The 21,825-nt window shown below is 34.6% G+C and overlaps 1 protein-coding gene across 1 annotated transcript in view; it reads right to left on the bottom strand.

Annotated features, from left to right (window-relative positions):
- Positions 1 to 1,222: 1,222 nt before the first annotated feature.
- Positions 1,223 to 21,825, bottom strand: part of WASL (WASP like actin nucleation promoting factor) — a 70,511-nt gene continuing 49,908 nt past the window's right edge. Inside the window, 7 exon segments of the mRNA XM_046020399.1 lie at positions 1,223 to 5,780; positions 8,529 to 8,637; positions 12,298 to 12,525; positions 12,527 to 12,819; positions 17,183 to 17,336; positions 18,786 to 18,828; positions 19,689 to 19,857. Of these exon segments, the coding sequence (XP_045876355.1) occupies positions 5,719 to 5,780; positions 8,529 to 8,637; positions 12,298 to 12,525; positions 12,527 to 12,819; positions 17,183 to 17,336; positions 18,786 to 18,828; positions 19,689 to 19,857 (1,058 nt within the window). The 3' untranslated portion in view covers positions 1,223 to 5,718.

The raw sequence follows: 21,825 nt of genomic DNA, 5'->3' as shown, positions 1-21,825 counted from the left end.
TCCACATTTATAACATTTTTTTTTTTGGAATTTTTAAAATTTTTAAGAAAGATTTTATTTTAGGAAGAGAGCGAGCGAGAAAGAGGACACATGAGGGGGAGGGGCAGAGGGAAAGAGCAAGAGTGAGCAAGAGAATCTCAAGCATACTCCATGCTGAGAGCCCGAGGCAGGGCTCCATTTCACGACCCTGAAATCATGACATGAGCCAAAATCAAGGGTCCGATGCTTAACCAACTGAGCCACCCAAGTACCCCTACATCCTTGCTTAGTAAGCAAAACATAAACCAAAAACCTGACTTCATCAGCTTCTTCTCAACTAGTCATTACCCTTCAAAATGGGGATTTTAACATAGTTAAATTTTACTTTCTGAATATTCTCCCAATCCTAATCTTAAGACAAAAATCTGCTTGCAAACACAAATTCTCCTTTCTATCCTCTACCTCCTTAGACTCCCACCCTAACAAAAAATAAATAAATAAAAGTTGTTTCTTTTTAGGCTCGAAAGCTGATTTAAGGAACTAACCAGAGTTCTCTTAACACATCACTACAGAATTGAGACATTATGAACAGCTTTGTTTCCCTGTAGTTAACTGGACCTGACGATGCCTTTTCCTTTCACTTAATTTCCTTCTTTCAACACCACCAACACTGGAATACAAGCTTTATTTTCCTGCATCTTTTCCAGTAAGGGTGAAATAAAGCCACTGAATTAGAATCTCCCCTCTCTCAGTGATAAGAAAACCAGGAAGTCGGATTTAAAGTGTTTGGTTTGTCCTTGTCCTCCTGGAAGAACTCCTGGTCTTTAAATTGACAGTGCAGCTGTTGAATGAAAATTATACAGAAAGATTAATACATTCGCAAAATGATTTTCTGTCAGACAAGTTGAGTGTTAAGGGCTTACAAAATACTTACACCTAAATAAAGGCAATGCTCTTTATATCTATAGGAAACTAACAAAAATAATGTGGATGTAGATTATAAAGCTCAATTTTATTTTAACCCAGCACTAAATGACAAGAGTGTCCTGTTGATGACCGACTGCTTGGACAATGTAGGGTGTCTGCCGTCACTGAGCCAAAATATGATCACATGCTTCAGAGTCAGAGGCCGGGTCCTCAAAGCAAGCCAGCTCTCCCAGGCAGAGATGAGAACAGGATGCCAGTGGCTTCTATCAACACCCAGATGACAAGTGAGAAATAGTGAAACTTATAGCCATAAATCTTTCAGAAGCAAAGTTAAGTCAGCAATTTATTGGTAATTTATGAAAAATACAGAAAACAAGGATAAAACAGCATTATGGTGCATAGAAAGACGCAACTGAACTAGTAGTCAAGGTTGAATTCTAGTCTTAGCTCCTTCTAACAGAACTCAGGTGAGCCCCTCTACCACTCCGATGAGAGTTGTCTTGATGGAACTTGATGATCTGCAGCAGTCTTTCAGCTGTGAAATAAGCATTTTAGATGTAAAGAGGGAGGGGATCTACCTTATTGCAATTATATTTTAATGTCCAGCACCTATTTAATCTTAATAAACAATTGTTTAAATATGGTGATACTGATGTTTAAAAATTCTTAGACTTGGGCTTGGATGAGAATAATCACACATCTAGCCATAACCAAGATAAAACTGAATTTAGGTCAAGACATGCCCATCAGTCCAAGACAGAAGTGATGTCAATATGACACCTGAACTTCCAGTTCCATAATGTAACTTAATACTGTTAAAATGGAATTTCCTCTTGAATAGAAAATTTAAAGAAAACCTTTACTAAAGTAAGTATAAAAATATTTTTTGGTTGCTAAAAAAAAATTAAGGGACCTCAAATTTACTAGAAATTCCCCAATACACAAATACCTCACCTAAAAACCACCCACCTATAAGCTACTATCTATTAAATTTTACTCAAAATAATTGTGTGCTATTCACCTCTTGATTTGTCAGTTCTGATGATGGTACAGACCAGTTTAAATTTACACTGGACTTGTGTAAAATTAAATACTGCATCAATAGTTAGGATGACCACTGATGTAGATTAAAAAAAAAAAAGCTATGGTTAATTTATGTAGACATTTTCTTACAAAGTCAAAATTTTCAACAGACTCCTTCACGTAATGGAGGATACATGTATCACATGTAGACAGCCAGCACTAACTGCAAAGTATGTTCCCCATCACATTAACAGCCCATATACTACACCTTTTCCCAGTGGCTTCACTAAAAAACAAAGGTTAAAAAAAAAATCCATCCATGAAAGACCAAGAGATTATAAGAGAATGCTGTATTTTGGAGGTAAGATGTAAAAATGTCAATAAAATAAGTGTGCAAAGCAAAATTTCTCTTTTCTTTTCCATCAAGAATTCTATTGTATATAAATAGACCTTATGTCTACACTTGTCCTTTAAGAACTCCATTTCTAAAGGACAGTGAGTTATTTCAGGAATTTCTCCTTTGATTAGATAAATATAATGTGACGAGCAATTCTGAGGCATTTGTATCACAAAAAAATTTTTTTTCTAAGTTTGGTTAATACATTCTTAAGTGTTCACATTTGTACAACAGAAACAACTTTTTAATGGAACATATTATTGAAATGTTTAAATTTGGTTAAAGCTCTTAGAAGGCATTTTGTAGCATCCTACACACTGGATTCCATAACTCAGTTTAATCTTCAGACACCCACTTGTGCCAAAGTCAGCAGCACAGAAAATTCTATTTATGAAAACAGAGGTTCCTGTTTAAAGAATCATCTTTGATACCATTGATTAAGAACTACTTAAGTCCCACATGAACTCCTGTATCTGGCTTTACTGAAATGACCAGTAAACTGCAGTATCATTCTGATTTTAGGGAACCTCAACGTTTCTGGAATGCCAAGAGCTCCAGTCTGACCTTGCAATGTGAATGTTCTGTGGCTTCCAGGGAGCTGCTGAGCAGCTGTCACATTTCCCAGCAGAACAGGGTGTAACATTCTTTCTGCTCACCATGCTTATTTAATGGCACACTCTCTCAGGGCATGCAGTCTGCTGAGAACTTCAACCATCATCATTCACTGCTCTGTACCCTTTACTACAATCTGCAGTCAAAAATATTGTTTTTATCCATTTTAATCTCTCCACAATAAAGAAAAACACAGTATTTTAGCCTATTTGGGTCAAATTAATTTTATTATGCTCCATGATGAATTGCCACCAGTGCAACATCCTATCACTATACATTTCAAAAAAATTCACATACTAAACAAAATTTCAGTTGATAAATGGAAATGAATGATTGAAAAGTCTTTATGAATCTCACACATACAATATGTGGCTAGCTGAAATTGTCTATCACGTAGCATATAAAAAGCCTCATGCTAGTTTGTTAAATGCGAAGGCTATCAGACAATCATTTAGCTGCAGTATATATGGGAGGCTTTCAGACAATGCACAAGTATAGTGCTGCCCAGTGCAAGGTGGTGGAGGACTGAAACATGCAACCTTTACATCTACAGTGGGTTTAGTCTTCATGCCTGGACTGAACTCCACAGCTGCTGTGTTTCAACCAATAGTAATTTAGACTTTGTGCAATAACAATAACAGAAAGCCTTTTTTTCTTTACTTCAAGAAGAATAAACTCAATTACCTTTGGCAAATTTTGTTTAAAATTGTTTCCAACTCGAAGAATTGATATCTTTTTACTCAGAGCAGCTCCTGATAATACTTATCACACCGAAGTTAGCTGGAAAACCCTGAATTCCTTGGCCAAAAAGTTAAGAGAGATCTTAAGTTGGCATTACCTTAAAGACATTTCTAGGATATTTAAAATGTTTTTTATAATGTCAAAATGAAAAAAAGAAGGATGTTTAATATTACTTATAATTATAATGTTCTATTTACCATTTGCACAATGGTACAAATTCCTAACTCGATTGGTTAATAGCTGTCCAGCCTCACCCACACCAGACTCAGTGTCACTGAGCGCAAGCCACGATAAAAATGAGAGTAAGCAGAAAAAGGTTTCTAGCAGCAGAGGGCACTGTTTTTGCAAGAAACAAAAAGTCTAGACTCTTTCCCTTGTGTTTAAATTACTCTTGCAAGAAAGGTAACATTTTTTGAATAACTTAACTCTCTTACTGCACCACTTAACTGCTTTCAGCAACAAAACCTTTTAAATTATTTCTTATGATAACTAGATGCATGATCACTAGAGATTATGTGATAACTGGTTAAAATTCAAGCCGTATCTTGCAGGTCCAGCCTGTCAAGATCATGCCAATACACTAGATTTTGGTCGGTACAATTCTAGAGAGCTTAATTTTTAGTTTGATATTGTGATTATAGTACTGAAATACATTTGGAACTACATTCTGCATATGACTCAATGTGAGAAAAATACGTGTCTGTATTTTTAAATCAGATCGTTTTTCTACCTAAACTTTAAAGTAGGTAGGTATGATAATTAGCACTATAAATATGAAAACAACCACCTTTAGGCAGATTAGTGTACTGTAGAGAGGCAAGGAAACCCTAATTTTAACACATCATTTAGTATACATAACAAATGTGCAGGTTGTAAAGTTTTATTTAAAAAAAAAATGGAGCTATCATTCAGTTATGTAGTTCAAGAAATAGAACACCGGGGCCACCAATCTTTTAAGAAAAATGTAACCCTTCACCTGACATTTGACAAAAACCTTGAGAAATTATATAAAAAAATTTTAAATAGCATAATTGGTTCAGCATTACAGTGTTTACCTTTGCCAGCTAGATTCAATTTATATGGCGGATATTTCTGAATACCTCAATCCATACAGACTACACAATAAAAATAATTCCACATCATTTTTAGAAATGTTCTGATTTTTATAGTGCATTTAACCAGATACTGAAGTAACCATAATGTATAGCCTCCTTCAGTTTATGTAGAATATTACCCCTAAAACCCCCCAAACTGCAAAAACTTAAACAACTGTTTAAGAGTAATACCAAAAATATTTTTAAATTTTTGCTAAAAAGAGCCTGCCACATTTGCTATAGCATAAAAATAATCTCAGTCAAGTACAGGTATGCAAGGTCTCCTTGTGATTCCAGCCTCCAAATACCACTTCTGTCCGAGAACAGGCAATATTGTTTTAAGAGGTGTGTTACTAATTTTCCCAACTAGTGTCTCTGTAGTGACATTATGCAGGGTATACTGCTACAACTTGAGAAACTGCATCAGGGTAGTGATGTCTAGAGAACTGTGCAATGTGTCAGCTTCAACATTCATGTAGCATGGTGTTCAAAATGAAGGGGCTAAATAAACTAAGGTCTGTATCACTTAAAAAAGAATGTAGTGCTATACTAGATTTTAATAAGAAAATTTAGGTACAGAAAAAGTAGGGTATGAAAATAGTGTTTTCCTTCTGGCATTATAACTAAATTACATTAAGGTTTTTGTCAGTCTCACATATAATATTTAAACTCCCTTGTTGATGGAATGAAAATATTCACAAATTAAGTGAGCATCCTGGTGTAAACTTGCACACAGTAATAGGGAGTAGCTTTGTAGAGGATTTTGACAAACCTTTACAGATTAAATGAGGTATTGCACAGATTAATTAAAAAAAAAAGCAAAAAAGGCAACAAAAATATACAGCAAATTGGTAGAACATTTACATGATAATTTTACAGAATCCATAGACAGAAAGTAGTGTTTAGTATTTCACCTTAAAAATATATATATATATAATATATAGATCAGTCTTCCCATTCATCATCATCCTCAAAATCTTCTTCGTCATCTTCATCCTCATCTTCATCTAAAAGAAAATCATCAAAGCAAACATTCAAAATATATGTATAAATAAAATAACATTACATGATTCTTGGATGACTTCTCCAATTACTTAACTTCTGAAACAAAACCATTCGATTCTGGAGAAATCTGGTCACAAGGACAATTTAAAATGAATCAAATAAAATATATCTGAAGAGTATAATGGCCAGTTGAAGATTAGACCAGGAGTCAGAAGATGTGGGTTCTAGTTCCTTAGTATCTATGTAGAGAATTTCAACCAGTGTTTGTTTATATGTAAACCTACATTTGGGTTCATCTCTCAATTTTCACATATCTCAAATCCAAGAGAGGCCCCCTTAATGACTATTTTTAAAGAAAAGTTGTAAAAAATACACCTGACAGATTGTTCTACTACCAATTCCAGGTACAACTCCAGTGATAGGCAGGAAACTCATTGACACTGAGGAGATTGAGCCACTAAGGAAACAGAGCAGGCAGACCAAACACCTAGCCTCCCTTCCTACCCTCCTATTCTCTTCTGAACCCAATGACATTGCTCTTTCCAGGTCACCAATGACCTACTGTTCCTAAAGCTAAAGCTCAATTTCCTTTTCTCACTTTCTTGACCAATCACACAGATCTAACCCAGATGGTCACTCCATCCTACTTCAAACGCTTCATGTGGCTTCTGAGATACTGCACTCTCCAGCCTTCAGACCTTATTACACCTTCTCTGCTCTATTTACAACCACTTCCTTCATGATCCCATCCCATTCTGTAACTTTAAATACCATGCCTAATGACATGCAAATTTATTTTAACAGTCCAGACCTTGCCCCTCAACTCCAGGCTCATAACCAAATGCATAACATCTACATTTGCATTTTTAGTAAGTATCTCAAATTTAGTATTTATAAAAACCAAACTTCTGATCTTTCCTCTCAAACCTGCTCCTCCTAAATCTTATCCTACTGTTAATGAAAATTTTACCCCTTTCATGCTCAAGTCAAAAATCCTAGGAGTCATCCTTCACTCCTTTCTTTTTTCCAAACCTCACTCCCAATCCATCAGTAAACTCAAGGATCTCCACAGTCAAAATATACCTAGTATCCAAACCCCAGCTCAGTGATGCTACCAATCTGATTCAAACCTTTGCTATCTCTTGCTTGGATCATTGCCATTCCTCTGCTAGGGGCCTTCCATGGCTTCCCATCATATTCATGAGCTTCAGAGTCTTAACCACTGGCCTCCTACTATCTCTCCTACTTCATTACCTTACTATTCTTTCCCCTCCCTTCCTTACTCAGCCATACTGGCCTCACTGGTGTTCCTCAACCTCAGGGACTTTGCACTTGCTGTTCTTTCCACCCAAATGAACACATTTTCCCCCATCTTCTATAAGGTTTACTCCCTGAACTCCTCTTTTCAAATGTCACCTCAGTTAGGCCTCATCTTATTTCAAAACGAATTTCCCTCCCACATCCTGTAACTCCCTGTATCTCCCTTTTCTGCTTAATTTTTGTCCTTAGTACGTATCACCATTTAACATATTATATACTTTTCTAACATAGTTTGTTTACTGTTTGTCTTTCACCAGAATGCATGCTCCATGGAGGCAGAGATTTCTTTTTTTAATTCCACAATAAATATCTGCAGAATGAAACAGCCTATTTTCTCTTTATCACACAGTATGAGAATAAATATGTCTATTTAAGGAAAGTAAATATTGATAATAGATCCTAGATAGCCATATCCTCACAGAGAAACAAAGAGAAGAAAAATGACATTTCTTGAGTACTTACTATGTGCTAGGTAATCTGCTGGTTAGTTACATATTATTTTATTTATTCTTTATTCTTTATTATTATTTATTATTCATTCTTCATATCAATCATGAATTCTCTTCACATGGCAAGTAAGAAAACTGAGGTCCACAGAGAGTAAATAATAGATTCAAAAAGAACAAAAATCTGACTCTGGTACATCATGCCAGGAAGCTTTAGTAAACCTCAAGCATTGTATCAGCAAGACCCATTGCTTTTTCTCCTTTGAAAGTAATACTCACTTATATGGTGGCCACTTTTAATAATGGCCTCAGAATAGGGACTAGTTTTTTTCACATAAACCTTTCAGGAAATCACAAAAAGGAGGACACAGAAAACGTCAAGATTCTTTAGCAAATCCCAGAAAACCCAATTTCTCAGCCCTGATTCTCACAAATCAGGGAAACCTGAATTTCTCATGTCACAGGAATGCGATCCAGAATCTCAAGCCTCATTTAGAGATTTGCCAGGCATTCTATTAGTATGTTCTTTTTTAAAAGATTTTATTTATTTATTTGACGGAGAGAGATCACAAGTAGGCAGAGAGGCAGGCAGAGAGAGAGAGAGAGGGAAGCAAACTCCCTGCTGAGCAAAGAGCCCGATGCGGGACTCGATTCCAGAACCCTGAGATCATGACCTGAGCCGAAGGCAGCGGCTTAACCCACTGAGCCACCCAGGTGCCCTATTAGTATTTTCATCATAGGAAATCAAATTGCTATTTTTCTGAAGCTATTCTTCTAATTTATTGTTATGGCTATGGTGTCCCAGAATCCATTAAGCTTCAGATAGACTAGTCACAGTGGCAGTAACTTTTAAACATTGGCCCTAAAATCCACATCAGTGTTACTCAACAGCAGAGGAAAAGCTAGCAAAGACTATCATAAAATCAAAAGAAAATAGAACTTCAAATATTAAAATTAAATAAACATATGTACATGTAAATATACCTGAAGAATGAATGGCTTTGCTCCTTTTCTGCATCACCTCCATTAATGCACCCACAATTCCTGAAGTGGGTGCAGGTGTTGGTGGTGTAGACTCTTGGCCATCAGATACCTTGGAAAAGAAAGTCAGCAAAATTTAGAAATAAATTTTTAGTAAAAAATTTTTGTCTCCAGAAAGTCTTACTTTTTTAGAATCACTTCCTATTTAAAAAAAGGAAAGGGGAAAAAAAAAAAAAAAAAAAAGAGCACATGAGCCCAGGACAGGTTTAACTAAGAAGAAATGTCTGCCTTAAAATTATTCATATACTCCCTTATGTATAAAGCCATCAATGCATTTCCAAATTTAGAATAACAAACCTTTCCCTAAATAATACTTGCCTAGGCAGATGGATTACTTCTGTCCATTTTCATTCTAGTACACAATGCCTTAGCTAATGAAACTTTGAAACTATTATCAAGGAACATTATTTTAACAAAACTTAAGTAATATCCAGATTCCTGGAGGTATTAGGTGAAAAGGACACTTAAGATACCTAAGAGCAACTGAAGAGACTTCTGCTCTCCTAGAAAAACTCAGCTTTACAAACAAGCTTTATAACTTTACATACTATATATATAATTATACATTATATATAATTTTAACTCAAAATGAACCTCCATTCTTATAGCATATTTCTCTGCAAAGAGATTAGGTAGCTTTCAAAATGTACCTACCTCACAAAGCAACCAACCGTCCCTAACTGAAGTACTTCCATCTAGTATAAACGATATTCAAGGGGGGGGAAAAAAATCAAGGAATCTCATTAAAATCTAATTTCTATGCAAAATACTCTGATTCCAACTCTCATTAAAAAAGAGAGAATACAGGAAATTTGTGGAGATTCAGGGGAAAAAAAAATTTAGAAAGTACCTTTAGCTAAAATGAGCAGTCATTTATACAAAATACTGATTTTGTTAATTTTGTCTCTGGAATTATATTACCTATGTAAAGGTAGAGTACTGGTATAATTAAAATTGAAATCACACAGCTGCTTTATTTCTAAGTCACTTCCCCCCAGAAATTACTTTGTTAGGGCAAACTTCTTCCTTTGGTTTTAACAACTCTTCTTCTAATACTACTTATCTTTCCAGGCTTATAGATCTTTTTCTTTTAAAAATATTCAAAGTAATTCCCCATAAGATACTGACTCATTCACTGGTATTTTGGTTTTTGGAGACCAGATGTTAACTATTACTGGTATAGAAATACCATAAATGAAAAAAAAACAGAAACAGTTTTAGAGCTTTGAATATCAGCATGAAGCTCTCAAAGAAGTGTAGCAGCAATAAGGAGAAACAGACTCCCTTTAAGCAATCTGGGAAAACAAGGTAAGGAACACTGCAGGAGCACCGCAGCAGCACGAAACTGCCGTCTAAAGCACTGACTTGGACATGCTGCCGTCTGAGGTACTATGAATACAGAATTCAAAATATATGTAAGTGACTACTTATACCCTTACTGCCAGTTCTTTAAATCTATGATCTTATGTTAGCCATTTTCATCAATGAATAAATGATTTATATAGATTGTTTAAAAAAAAGAGAAATTTCAACCACAGAAAGGTTTCTTTTCTTTTTTTCCCACAGAAAGGTTTCTTAAAAAGGAAATAAAATTATGGACTCAGATCATACATATAACATACTAATAATTCACTGATTTATGCACTCTAGGATAGTATTCTGTAGTTAATTTTTTTTAAAGTGATTATTTAGGGTAAGGATGGCCTACACTTATAATGGAACACATTTTTCTCTCTAAAAGAAATGCAGAGATCAGTTAACAAGGTTTTTTGGGCAGGGAGAGAGTTGGGATCAGATGGGAAGACATAATGATGGGGAAAATAAATAGGGTATTTAATTCAGCAACTTTTTAAATTAAGAAAAGAGGACACAATTTAATTCATTAAAAATACCACCTTATTAGTATCAGCAACTGAAAAAGAATCAAAAGTTGATTGTGGAAGAGAGAGGAAATAGGAAAGAGAAACAAAAAGTAAGTTAAGAGTGGCAGATGTGGGAATAAGTGACACAGAGATGGCACAGATTCTAAGCTACAAGCTTGAAAACGACCCCATTAAAACCTGTTCACCTCAGTTGTGGTCATTTGACACGAATTCTTCCCACTATCAATTGTTTAAAATTCTTTAACTGCTCCTGAGAAACATTTAGTATAAGCTAAAGGGGGAGAGGGAGCAGGGACGACTGCTCATAGGCTGATCACGTAGCAAGAAAAAGCTCTAGATACATATTAAAGATGAGAGTTTTTAAAATCTGTGCTATGCCCATGTTTAGATGTTTTCATTCAGTTAGCTGTGTTCCCTACACATCATTCTCTTCCTAGCCAAAGCTTTGGAGATTTAGAAAGTTACCCTAATTCTCTATGTCACAAAATAATTTTCAATTAAAATCCCTTTCTTTCATCTTTATTTACTGCGTAGAAAAATCTACCGTCCATTACCCATCCGAAGCCCTACAGAGCAAATATTCCCCTTTGGAACTGACAGACTACATGTGCTATCAGAAGGAGTAGGTAACTGCAAGCAGTTTAGGTTCTAGAAAAAGGGTTAGCAAACTATTGCCCATGGGCCAAATCTAGTGTGTCTTATTTATGTAGAACGTTTTAAAGTGAAAAATGAGTTTTACATTTTTAAATGGCTGGAAGAAAATCAAAAGAAAAATATGTGTAACATGTAAGAATTATATGAAAATAAAATTTCAGTGTCCCTCAATAAAGCTTTATAGAACACTATGATGCCCATTCAATTACGCATCATCAGGACTGCTGCTTTTGTGGCACAACAGTAGAACTGAGTTTTGGGGACAGAGACCACATAGCCTGTGAGCCTAAAATATTTACTTATGTGGTCCTTTAAAAGAAAAAAAAAAGTTGCCAACTTCTACCTCATCCATTAAAAGAGATTCCAAAATTATCTATCACCACTACCCAAAATTCTATTAGAACTCTTTCCATTTTCAGGCACCTGGGTGACTCAGTTGCTTAAGCAAACTGCCTCTGGCTCAGGTCATGATTCTGGAGCCCTGGGATCAAGTCCCACATTGGGCTTCCAGCTCTATGGGGAGTATGCTTCTCCCTCTGACCTTCTCCCCTCTCATGCTCTCTCTCTCTCTCTGTCTCAAATAAATAAAATCTTAAAAAATAAAAAAATAAAAACACAACTCTTTCCATTTTCTGCAAATTCTGATTTTCTACTAATGTAAATTTCAGAACACAGGAACTTTAGAATACAGTTTAGTTTTCATAAAGGTAATGGTTTGAACTTACCAAGGTGATTATAAATGGTTATAAGTAGGGTTACTTCTCCATAGTTTGAAGATTTTTCTTTAAATTTAAAGTAAATTTTATTCAGAGGTGAAGTCTAGAACAACAGCCAACATGTTGTAATATTCCACTTACATGAAGTTCTAGAAGAGGCAAAACTAATCTACAGTGACAGAAATCAGATTAGTGATTTTTCTGAGAAGGGGACTAACTGGAAAGAGGCATGAGGGAACTTTGTGGGGTGGTATTTCGATTATAGAAGTATGGGTTACACTGGGATAGGTATAAATGTGTGTGTTTTACAGTATCTGAAAATAACAGAAAAAAGGGTTGAAATATGAATACCAAGAAAAAGTGCAAAAAGTGAAATAAAGACTTTCCAAACTGTCTTATAAATTACTTTAAAATTCCATTACAACAGATAGTCTAAACTGAAAAGAACCGCTTACTTACAGATTTGAGCTGAATACCCTGTCGTATCTGGTCTAAAAGTGCATCCCTTCCAGAGCAGGATACCGGTCGACTGTTTTGTTCCACTTTTTTGAGCTGAGCACCCTCTCTAATCTGATCTAAAAGAGCTGCTTTGTTTCCTGCAGGAGTTGGAACTTGATGGTCACCATCAGAAGGGAGGCCCGGGGGAGGCGGCGGCCCGGGTGGAGGTGGAGGTGGCGGTGGCGGGGGGTGGCGCCGCGGACCCCGCCAACGACAGAGGTGGAGGTGGTGGCGGAGGCCCTGCCGGTGCTGAGGAGGGAAGGGCTGGAGGTGGAGGCGGGTACATCCTATTTGGTGGCGGTGGAGGGGCTCCTACACCTGGCCTGGACGGAGGCGGTGGTGGAGGTGCAGCTGTGGGAGCTCTTGAAGGCGGTGGAGGAGGAGCGCCTCTCCCCCTGGCAGGAGGGGGCGGAGGGCCTGAGCTATGCGGAGGTGGGGGAGGAGGCGGCGGCCCTCCCCTGGATGGTGGTGGAGGCGGTGGTGCTGAAATAAAAACAGAAGAAAGACAGCATGCTTCTCCCCCACAAACATCATACTGAAAACAAACTTACTTCGACAGACAGTAAAAAGAATGACACAGAAAAAAAAAAAAAGGCCTCATCTTTGTTATTTTATTTTACAAAGGTATGCGAGCATAGATGATATCATTCTATTTGGGAACACTCAACTGAAGATCATCTTCTTACTGTTTCTTGAAATATTAGCTAAAGCTGTTGAATTTAGTTTTTAGGAAGCAGCATCACTTCTGAAGGTAAGGGAATACACACTTTCTTATATAGTAACAAAAATATCACAACAGAATTACACACTTTGGTCAATTAGCATTATTTAACATTTTAACAAAAATTAATGGATACCCTCCCTCTTTAAAGAATTGAGTTTATTTAGTTACTTTATAGAATTAATTTACATTCAGAATTATATAGCTGGCGTAGCATAACCTATCCCGTTTACTCAAGTTAATCTGAGCTAAACCCAAATTGAATACTTTTTAAAATTTAAACCTTTGTCACCTTATATTTATATTTTATAATGTCTTTACTTTCTAAAAAATATAGAATATATTAAAACATGTATGCTACAATATTCCATATTTCTCTAAGATGGTCAATAATTCTAGTGATGGCAGTAAGGGAGGCTTGCTCAGGTGAAATATTCAACTACTTTTCAGAAGACACAACTATTAATAAATTAGCTGAGAATTTCTACATACTGAAAAACTGAACTAAAGTTATTAATAAAATATTAACACTATTTTGGTATTAATGATATTCACATTCTTTTTCTACTTAAGTAAAAGTGTAAGATATAACAAAGAAACAAATTCAAATTACACATTTATTACATTTCTGAAGGCATAATTTTACCAACAGTATAAACAAATTTACATAATAACGAACTTCATCACTTCTCCATTCATTTAGAGACTGGAGAGAAAAATCCACTATTTTTAGAAGTAGAGAAATCCTAGAATTCATAAAAACTATTTGTATTTACTGATATAAACTATCTTATTGATGAATAGTTCTACAATCTTATGAAATACTAATGCCAACCCTAACTACAAATAACAACAAGCACCTTTAGATGTTCAACAATACAATAATAGCGGGGGCGGGGGGGGAGCCCTCATTTCAAAGGAAATGGAATCTTCCAATTTGGGATAATCATGGGAAATGGGCTACTATATATAAATACTAAATAAAATATGCAGAAAGACCAATATTCATAGGGTATTGTCTCCTTGCATTCAAACTTTTAAAAAATGAAAATAACATATCTGCAAAAGATAAAGTTACCCCACTTATATGTCAACTATCCCAGAGAATAGAGACAGTACATCAAATCCTTCCAGCAATTTTAATCACTCTGAGGTTTATATTTCAAAGAGCTATGATTTACTTGTTTGCTAATCAAGAGGAAAATATCCACCTCATCCTACTATAAAAAGTACTAGTAAATCATTTCTCATGGTCTCACTGAGCACTTTGAATCCACAATTTTTTATATGTAAAATGATGCACTTCTTCAGTAGAAAGAATAAAAGTTCTTTCGAACTTGTAGGTAAGTACCTTTATTGGAGTAATTTGTACTCTAGCTGTTATTCATTGGAACAGACATTAAATCATTGCCAAGGGGAAGGGAAGCCTTAATTGATTGTGGGTAAATTATTAACTGCATCCAGTTTGGGTACAGCAGAAGTTCAGCATTTCTATGATCTTGAAAAGTGACTGGAAATGTCTCTATATTTTTATGAGGAAAACCTCTATTACCAACTTTCTATTCTTTTATAGTCCGTATTATTTCTACATAAAAGTAAGTATGCAAAAAACATGCCATATCCCAAAGAAAAATGTGAAAGAATTAAAAAAGGAGAGGAAAGGGCACACTGGGAGTTAGAATGTTTCCATGCACAAATATGCCTGCTAAGCAGACACCACACACATCAAGAGAAAAGTCTGATGGCCTAGAGACTTGTAAAACTCAAATACCAGAATCAGAATGACAATAGTTCTTAGAGTTCTAAAAAAGAAATAAAGTCAAAAAGTATGACAAAAGTCACAACAAGTAAAACTTCTTACTATCAAAGTTTAGTAAAAAAGAAAGAAAAACTGGCACTTACAGAAACTTGTCTTGAGGTTATACTACAAAAAAAGCTCATATACTTAAGAATTATTATTATTGCAGATCAACATTAAGAGTAATAGATAACTAATCTCTAGGTACTTGACATTTATAGGTATTATAAGCAAAAAATATAAAGCAACAGAAATATAACTAATACTTAAAGGAATATAGTATTACAGAATTCAGGAAATATTAAAGAACTGCTCTCATGCACTCTCATCAAAGTAAAGCAACAGAAAAATACTATTCAAGACAAATTTAAATTTATGGGAATACTGACAACTCCCAGAGTAGGCATTTATAGAGCTGTGTGCGTATTTATATTAAATTATATTAAATTTATGGGAATACTGACAACTCCCAGAGTAGGCATTTATAGAGCTGTGTGTGTATTTACATTAAGTAACCCCTCCCTGACCCAATTTATATATATAATATATATATTATTGTACATTTTATATATACATATATATGTATATATAATATATATTAATATATAATATATATTATTGTATATTTTATATAGGTTACTGAAATAACACCAAGTGTGAAAAGCAATCATTAGGAATAAGTATAATAAGCAAAAATAAAAACAGTGGTGTTGTGGGTGAGAGGTGTTTTTAAAATATCCACAGAATTTCATGAGAATCATCTAAAGTATAGATGAAATATGAGCTCAGACTCATACAGAAATAAGTTAGTCTGAGTAGAGGGCAAATAATCTTACTAATGTTAGATTTGGAAGCAGGATAAATGAACTCTAGCTTCTTTGACAACAAACATATCAAAGCCTGCATAATTTAAAGCACTGGGTCAAATGACATCCCACATACATACCACTCCATTGTGGTGGACCTAAACAGATTATTGAGTTAATGGCCTTCCAACAATTGCACAGACACACAAAAAATATGTTGGAAATCACAAGTCTACTACTTTTAAAAACCTGATTATATAATTTTGAAAAACAAATTTCAAGAGATTAGATTCAGTAGATTTTATATATACATATATATTTTTTTAAACAAAATATATTTTTAAGACAACTTCATAAACTGCTCTAATTTTTTTATACTTTTGAACACATATATGTTCTCCCTGGAAAACATTTCCTTAGCAAGTCATTAGTCTTTTTATTCTTCCTTTGAACAAATTTACCTCCTATAAAATCATTCTTTGGTGTCTAAAAGATTCCACACTGGGAGTTAGGTTCTTGAGTATGACAAGAATTTAAACTTGTTCCCAAAGCATGTTTTTTAAATGCCTGTATATTGTTTTGTTTTAGGTAATTCAATTGAGGAAAGACTTTGCCTAATTTGATGCTTTAAAAGCAGCTAGAATAAAGAGCAATCACAATAAATTTTAAAAACCAAACCCAATCAAATTAATATAGTTAGCTCTTAGTCAAAGGAATTCAGGTGTGAAGGCAGAGGCATGGCCTAGTAAATGTCAAGAGTGATTCATAAACTTATAAATTCAGAGAGCTCAGAGACAGCAGGCAACATCTGATAGAGTAAAGCCAAAGTATGTGGTAACAGTGGACAAAAAGAGAGTCAAGGAACATAATACTAGTAAATGTGAATTACTCTGAGAGCATTTAAAAACAAAAATGGTGCTATGCCCAAGATGTTTTTATCAAAAATCCATAGAATCTGGAAATATAATTTTTTCAAAAAATAAATTAGCATACTAGTTTCATTAAAACACTGTGTTTCTACAATAGCAATTATTGACTGTATACTTGTTGAGTATCTGTTTCCACACTAGACTATAACATTTCCAAGGACAGAAACTGCTTATTTACATCTAAATATCCTGAGTGGAAATGAGTGCAAACATAATAATGTTTACAAATATATGAATGAATGAAAGACTGAATGAGTATCAGTAGTGAAAAAGATACAGATAAGCCAAATATCAAATTTAAAATGACAGTTAAATTCCTCAGAAGAATGCTTTAATTGGACTACACAAAAACTAGGGAGAAGCAAGCCCAAATGAATAAGGTGGCAAAGAAGACTTTTTAATAAGAAAAACCCTATCAAATTATTAAGTTATATCAAAATAATGCAAAGCAGCCAGGCCAAGCTACTTAATCTATAAATTCAAATATTCTGTTTATGGAAAGTTCATATGAATGTATAGCTGTTTCCAGGAAACTGACCTCCAAAGATTCACAAGGAAAAAATGACTAGAATGCCTGAGTAGAAAAAGTTACCTTGCCTTCGTAGTTCATTTTTAACAGCTTCTACACCTCCTGTTTTTTCAATGAAGTCATATATAACTTTTGATGTTTCTCGGTCTTTCAGTTGTGCCTCTGAGATTCCACACATATCGAAAAGATTCTTCAATTCTGGATCCAAATTATTCAGCTATAACATGTAAAGTAACTGTTAATTGTAAAATCTATCCCAATTTCTAAAAATAAGCATAATCAAATTCAAATTTAGTTCTCACCTGTGCCCGTTATGAAATTATTTTAAATTTATACACTTTTTAACATGGTTAGATTATTTATAAGCCAATGAAACTCTTATTTAAAAGAAACAGAAAATATAAGAAAAAAGAATAAAATTTTCTTTTTTTGTTCTCTCTTCAAAAAGAAGGCATCTCATTAGAGCTTTACTAACCCATTCATGATTCAGACATCTCCAACCTATTCACCTATTATTAAATTTAGATATAATCACAAAGAAATGAGGAAACTCTGTCAATTTGAAAATCTGAAGCACCTCCTTGTAATCTCAGCATCCTGGACAGAGCCCAAAACAAGGAAGCTCTACATCAATAAATGTAGAGTTAACACTATAGTCAATAACAAAAAAATTTCTGACCCCCCGTCATAAATATTTCTCTTCAAAATAATTTTTCCAAACCCTGATTATCTGTTAAATGTGAAATACATATTACTTTAAGCAACCAAAACAGATAAAATGTTAAAAACACTTATTTTTGCCAGCAGTTTCACTTACCTTGCTCACAGGGCTAAAAATAAATAATGACAAAAATGCCAAGAAGAATGGAACAAAAAGATCTAGCTAATTTAAAAACTGGATATTCAGAATTTGATTATAATACTTTTCAGTACTATTACTTTCCAGTAATTTGGCAAACATTCCCCTAAGATGATCAGTTAGCAGAAATAATTTTCTTCTCTTGGCTATCAACACACAAGAATTTTATATTATAGTATATAAGATTTTATTTATATATTTATTTATTTGAGAGAGACGGAGAGAGTGTGTGCACTAGCAGGGGAGGAACAGAGAGAGAGAGAGAATCTCAAGCAGACTCAAGCGTAGCTCTGACACAGGGCTCAATCTCACAACCCTGAGATCATGACCAGAGTCGAAATCAAGAGTCAGACTGAACCACCCAGGCACCCCAGTATTACAGTATATCAATTCAAGGAGTATAAAACCTTTGCCTTATAGACACAGCCATAAATAACAGAACAATACTGAGGTTTCCAACCTCAGTGGTGTATGTACATAAACACATTCAAATAAATGCTAGAATTCACAAAAATGAATAATAAAAATCTACACACAGGCCACAGCATTACCACATATTTATTTATTTTATTTTTAAAGATTTTATTTATTTATTTGGTAGAGAGAGAGAGAGAACACAAGCAAGGGGAGTGTGAGAGGGAGAAGCAGGGTTCCCGCTGAGCAGGGAGCCTGATGTGGGGCTCGATCCCAGGACCCCGGGATCATGCCCTAAGCTGAAAGCAGACACTTAACCCGCTAAGCCGCCCAGGTGCCCCGCATTACCACACATTTACAGCAATAATATTTATGGCTTGAAAAAACACTTACATCAAAGCCAGTATTCGGATCCCAACCAACATGTCCAATGTGCCTAAAGAAGTAGACCAAAAATATATATAAATAAAAAACAGAAATACATAAACAACATTTAAAACATAAAATATATGAAATCCAATCGAACCAATAAATTTTCGGCCTGAGCTAATAATTCTCACAGACATACCCATATTCAGGGAAAAACTGTGTGAGGGGTCAGGAGGCCAGGACTGGCCTTAGTTAAACTGAGTTTTAATATTTTTGCACAATCTTTCTGATTGAGACCTAATACCCAGTATGATGATGATATCTGGAGGTAAGGATTTGGGGATGTGATTAGGCTTTGAGGGTGGATCCCTCAAAAACAGGATTAATACCCTTAAAAAAAAGGCCCCAGAGAGTTCTCTTGCCCTCTTCCAACATGTGAGGGAGACAGCTAGAAGACAGCTGTTAACCAGGCAGTGGAACCTCACCAGACACCAAATTTTGCCTGCTTCTTCCCAATCTCCAGAACTGTAGAAATAAATCTCTGTTGTTTAAAAGCCACTCAGTCTATAGTATTCTGTTATAGCAGCACAAATGGGATAAGACAGTGCCTCTAGGCAATTTCCAAATACCATTTATAGGGAAAAAGTGAGAAATCATCTCCAACAATTAAAGAAACAACTGAATCTAGTTCTTCTTTCCTGATGAATAGAAAGGTAAATAAATTGTAAAATTCACAGAAAGTCTACTGAGCAATAGCCTTAAACACACACACACCCACACTCACACACACACAAAAACAATTCCAACAAAATCTATACGGAAAAAAGTATGCAAATGATAAATGTAAAAGAAAACAAAATTTCCTAACAAGGTAAAAATCAAGAGCAGGAGTAAGTTCATTGAAAGATAAGAAAAACGAACTCTTACTGGAAATTGCTTGGTGTTCCGATATCTGCCTTGGTTAATCTCTTCTTTTTAGCTTTTCCTTTTTTCTTTTCTTTGGTATGGGAGATATTGTTGACCTGTGGACCATAAAATCTATTGGTTGTGATTTCCGGATTTTTTATATCAACTGTTGCCATGGGTAGATTAGGACCTGCAAAACAATATGAAAGGGATATAATTTAAGATAACAATTATTACATTCATAATTTATAATTTAAATATCTTTCTCTGAAGTAGGACCGCTTCACTAATAATAAATTATTTAAATTTTAAAGCTGCAAGTTAATTGTTTATAAATAATGGATAAAGTACTGCCGAAATTTCAAAAGCATATAATAAATTCTTAAGCACATCAGTATAGATGTTACTTCAAAGAGAACTTGTATTTTTATAACATTAAATCTCATGAAAAAAAAATGTTCAGTAAAAATTTAAATTTAATTGGTCTAATCCCTTAAGTTTTGATTATAATAGCCTCACACACACAACCCATTACTTGTTGGTAAAGTGCTATATATGATATAATAAGAATAATAAAAATTAAAAAGAGCATATACTTTTAAAAAAAAATCTAGTCTTATTTCTTTGTTTCAACTTTATTAGTCCATGAGGGAAAAAAGTACTTATACAATTATTACTATTATTATTTCCAAAATACCGTATGTAAGTCCAATAATGTTTTCTCTATCGGTATACATACACTTTGACTATTGGAAGTACAGGGCTCAAAAATAAGATGGAAAAATTCTCAAAACATTCATCTTCCACAATAATCAACAGTGAAACTATCTCTGGCATCTTCAGATATTATCAACAGCACCTTTAGGAGTGACCTTAAATATAATATACAAAACCTGTTTTATAATTCACAAAAATATTCTTGGCTTTAAAAGCATGAGTCTAAATGAAATGTATTCAACTTAAAAATGCCTTATAAATTTAACTAAATGGCATCACATGTTCCTTAGAGAGTCCATTTTAATATAGGGTTCTCTGACAAAACCTCTTACTAGACTAAATTCCTATGAGATGAGTACATTAATGACAACTTTCAAATGCTGTATAAAATGCAACCACTACTGCACAGAGAGACAGTTAACATAGCAGGCCCAAGACTGCCATCCTTAGAAAGGGATGCTTATAAGGTTAGCTCTGAGCTGGCATCTGGAAACGGGGATTCCAAGAGGGTTTTTACCATTCCCTGATAAAATGGGCCCATTGTGCCTCAACTATTTGTGCTAACAATGTGCTAAACACCTGCTTTCCTTCTGGGAGTCTAGTACCTTGGTATGTGCTAGACATAGGAGGCCTATGTGAGTAGCCCCCATTAAACTCTGGGCACTGAGTGCCTAGTGAGTTTCTCCTTTAGACAACATTTACCATGTGTTGTAACAACTTATCAAAGGAATTATGTGCATTCCCTGTGACTCCAATGGGAGAAGACTATGGCAAAGTTGTATGTGATTTCCCTCAGACCTAACCCCTTGTGCCTCTCCCTTTGATTTTGTTTTATATCTTTCCACTGTCATAAATCTCTGCCATGATTACCCCACTACAATGGAATACAGAAATCTCAAGAAATTACAGGCTAACGTAAATTAGGTGATAACTAGATGTCAATTTGACTGTATTTCTTCAATTGCACTAAAACCTCAAATGTAGCCTATTCATTAAAGTTACCTGAAAGGACAATGTTTATCTAAATGGGTAAATTATATATAACCTATGTTCTCTCTTTCAACTCTACTATTCAAGATGAAATAGAGCTAAAATAATTTACAAAAGCCATCTAACACCTTATTGGACAAGTAAACAATTTGGAAAGATTTGTATTTTTAGTATCACCAAAATTCAGCTCTTTTCCCTTCATAATCAAAGTCTACTTACATGTAAGCATCTAAAAGTTCTATTTGTATTTCATATAAAATTTTTTCATATAAATTTCTAAGGGAAGTTGCTCACATTGGCAAGAAATAAAAAAATTGTTATCTGAAAAAAATGGAACCTAGTGAGTAATATGGGTAAGATCATTAAAACAAGCTGATTCAGTGTCAAGGAACAACCGGATTAAAAATTAAAGGTTAGTTATGCAATACAGAAGGCTGATGAAATAGTAGAT

Source organism: Meles meles, chromosome 10 (assembly GCF_922984935.1).
Source record: "Meles meles chromosome 10, mMelMel3.1 paternal haplotype, whole genome shotgun sequence".
In the NCBI taxonomy this organism is placed as follows: Eukaryota; Metazoa; Chordata; class Mammalia; order Carnivora; family Mustelidae; genus Meles; species Meles meles.
This window is presented reverse-complemented; position numbering and strand designations above follow the sequence as displayed.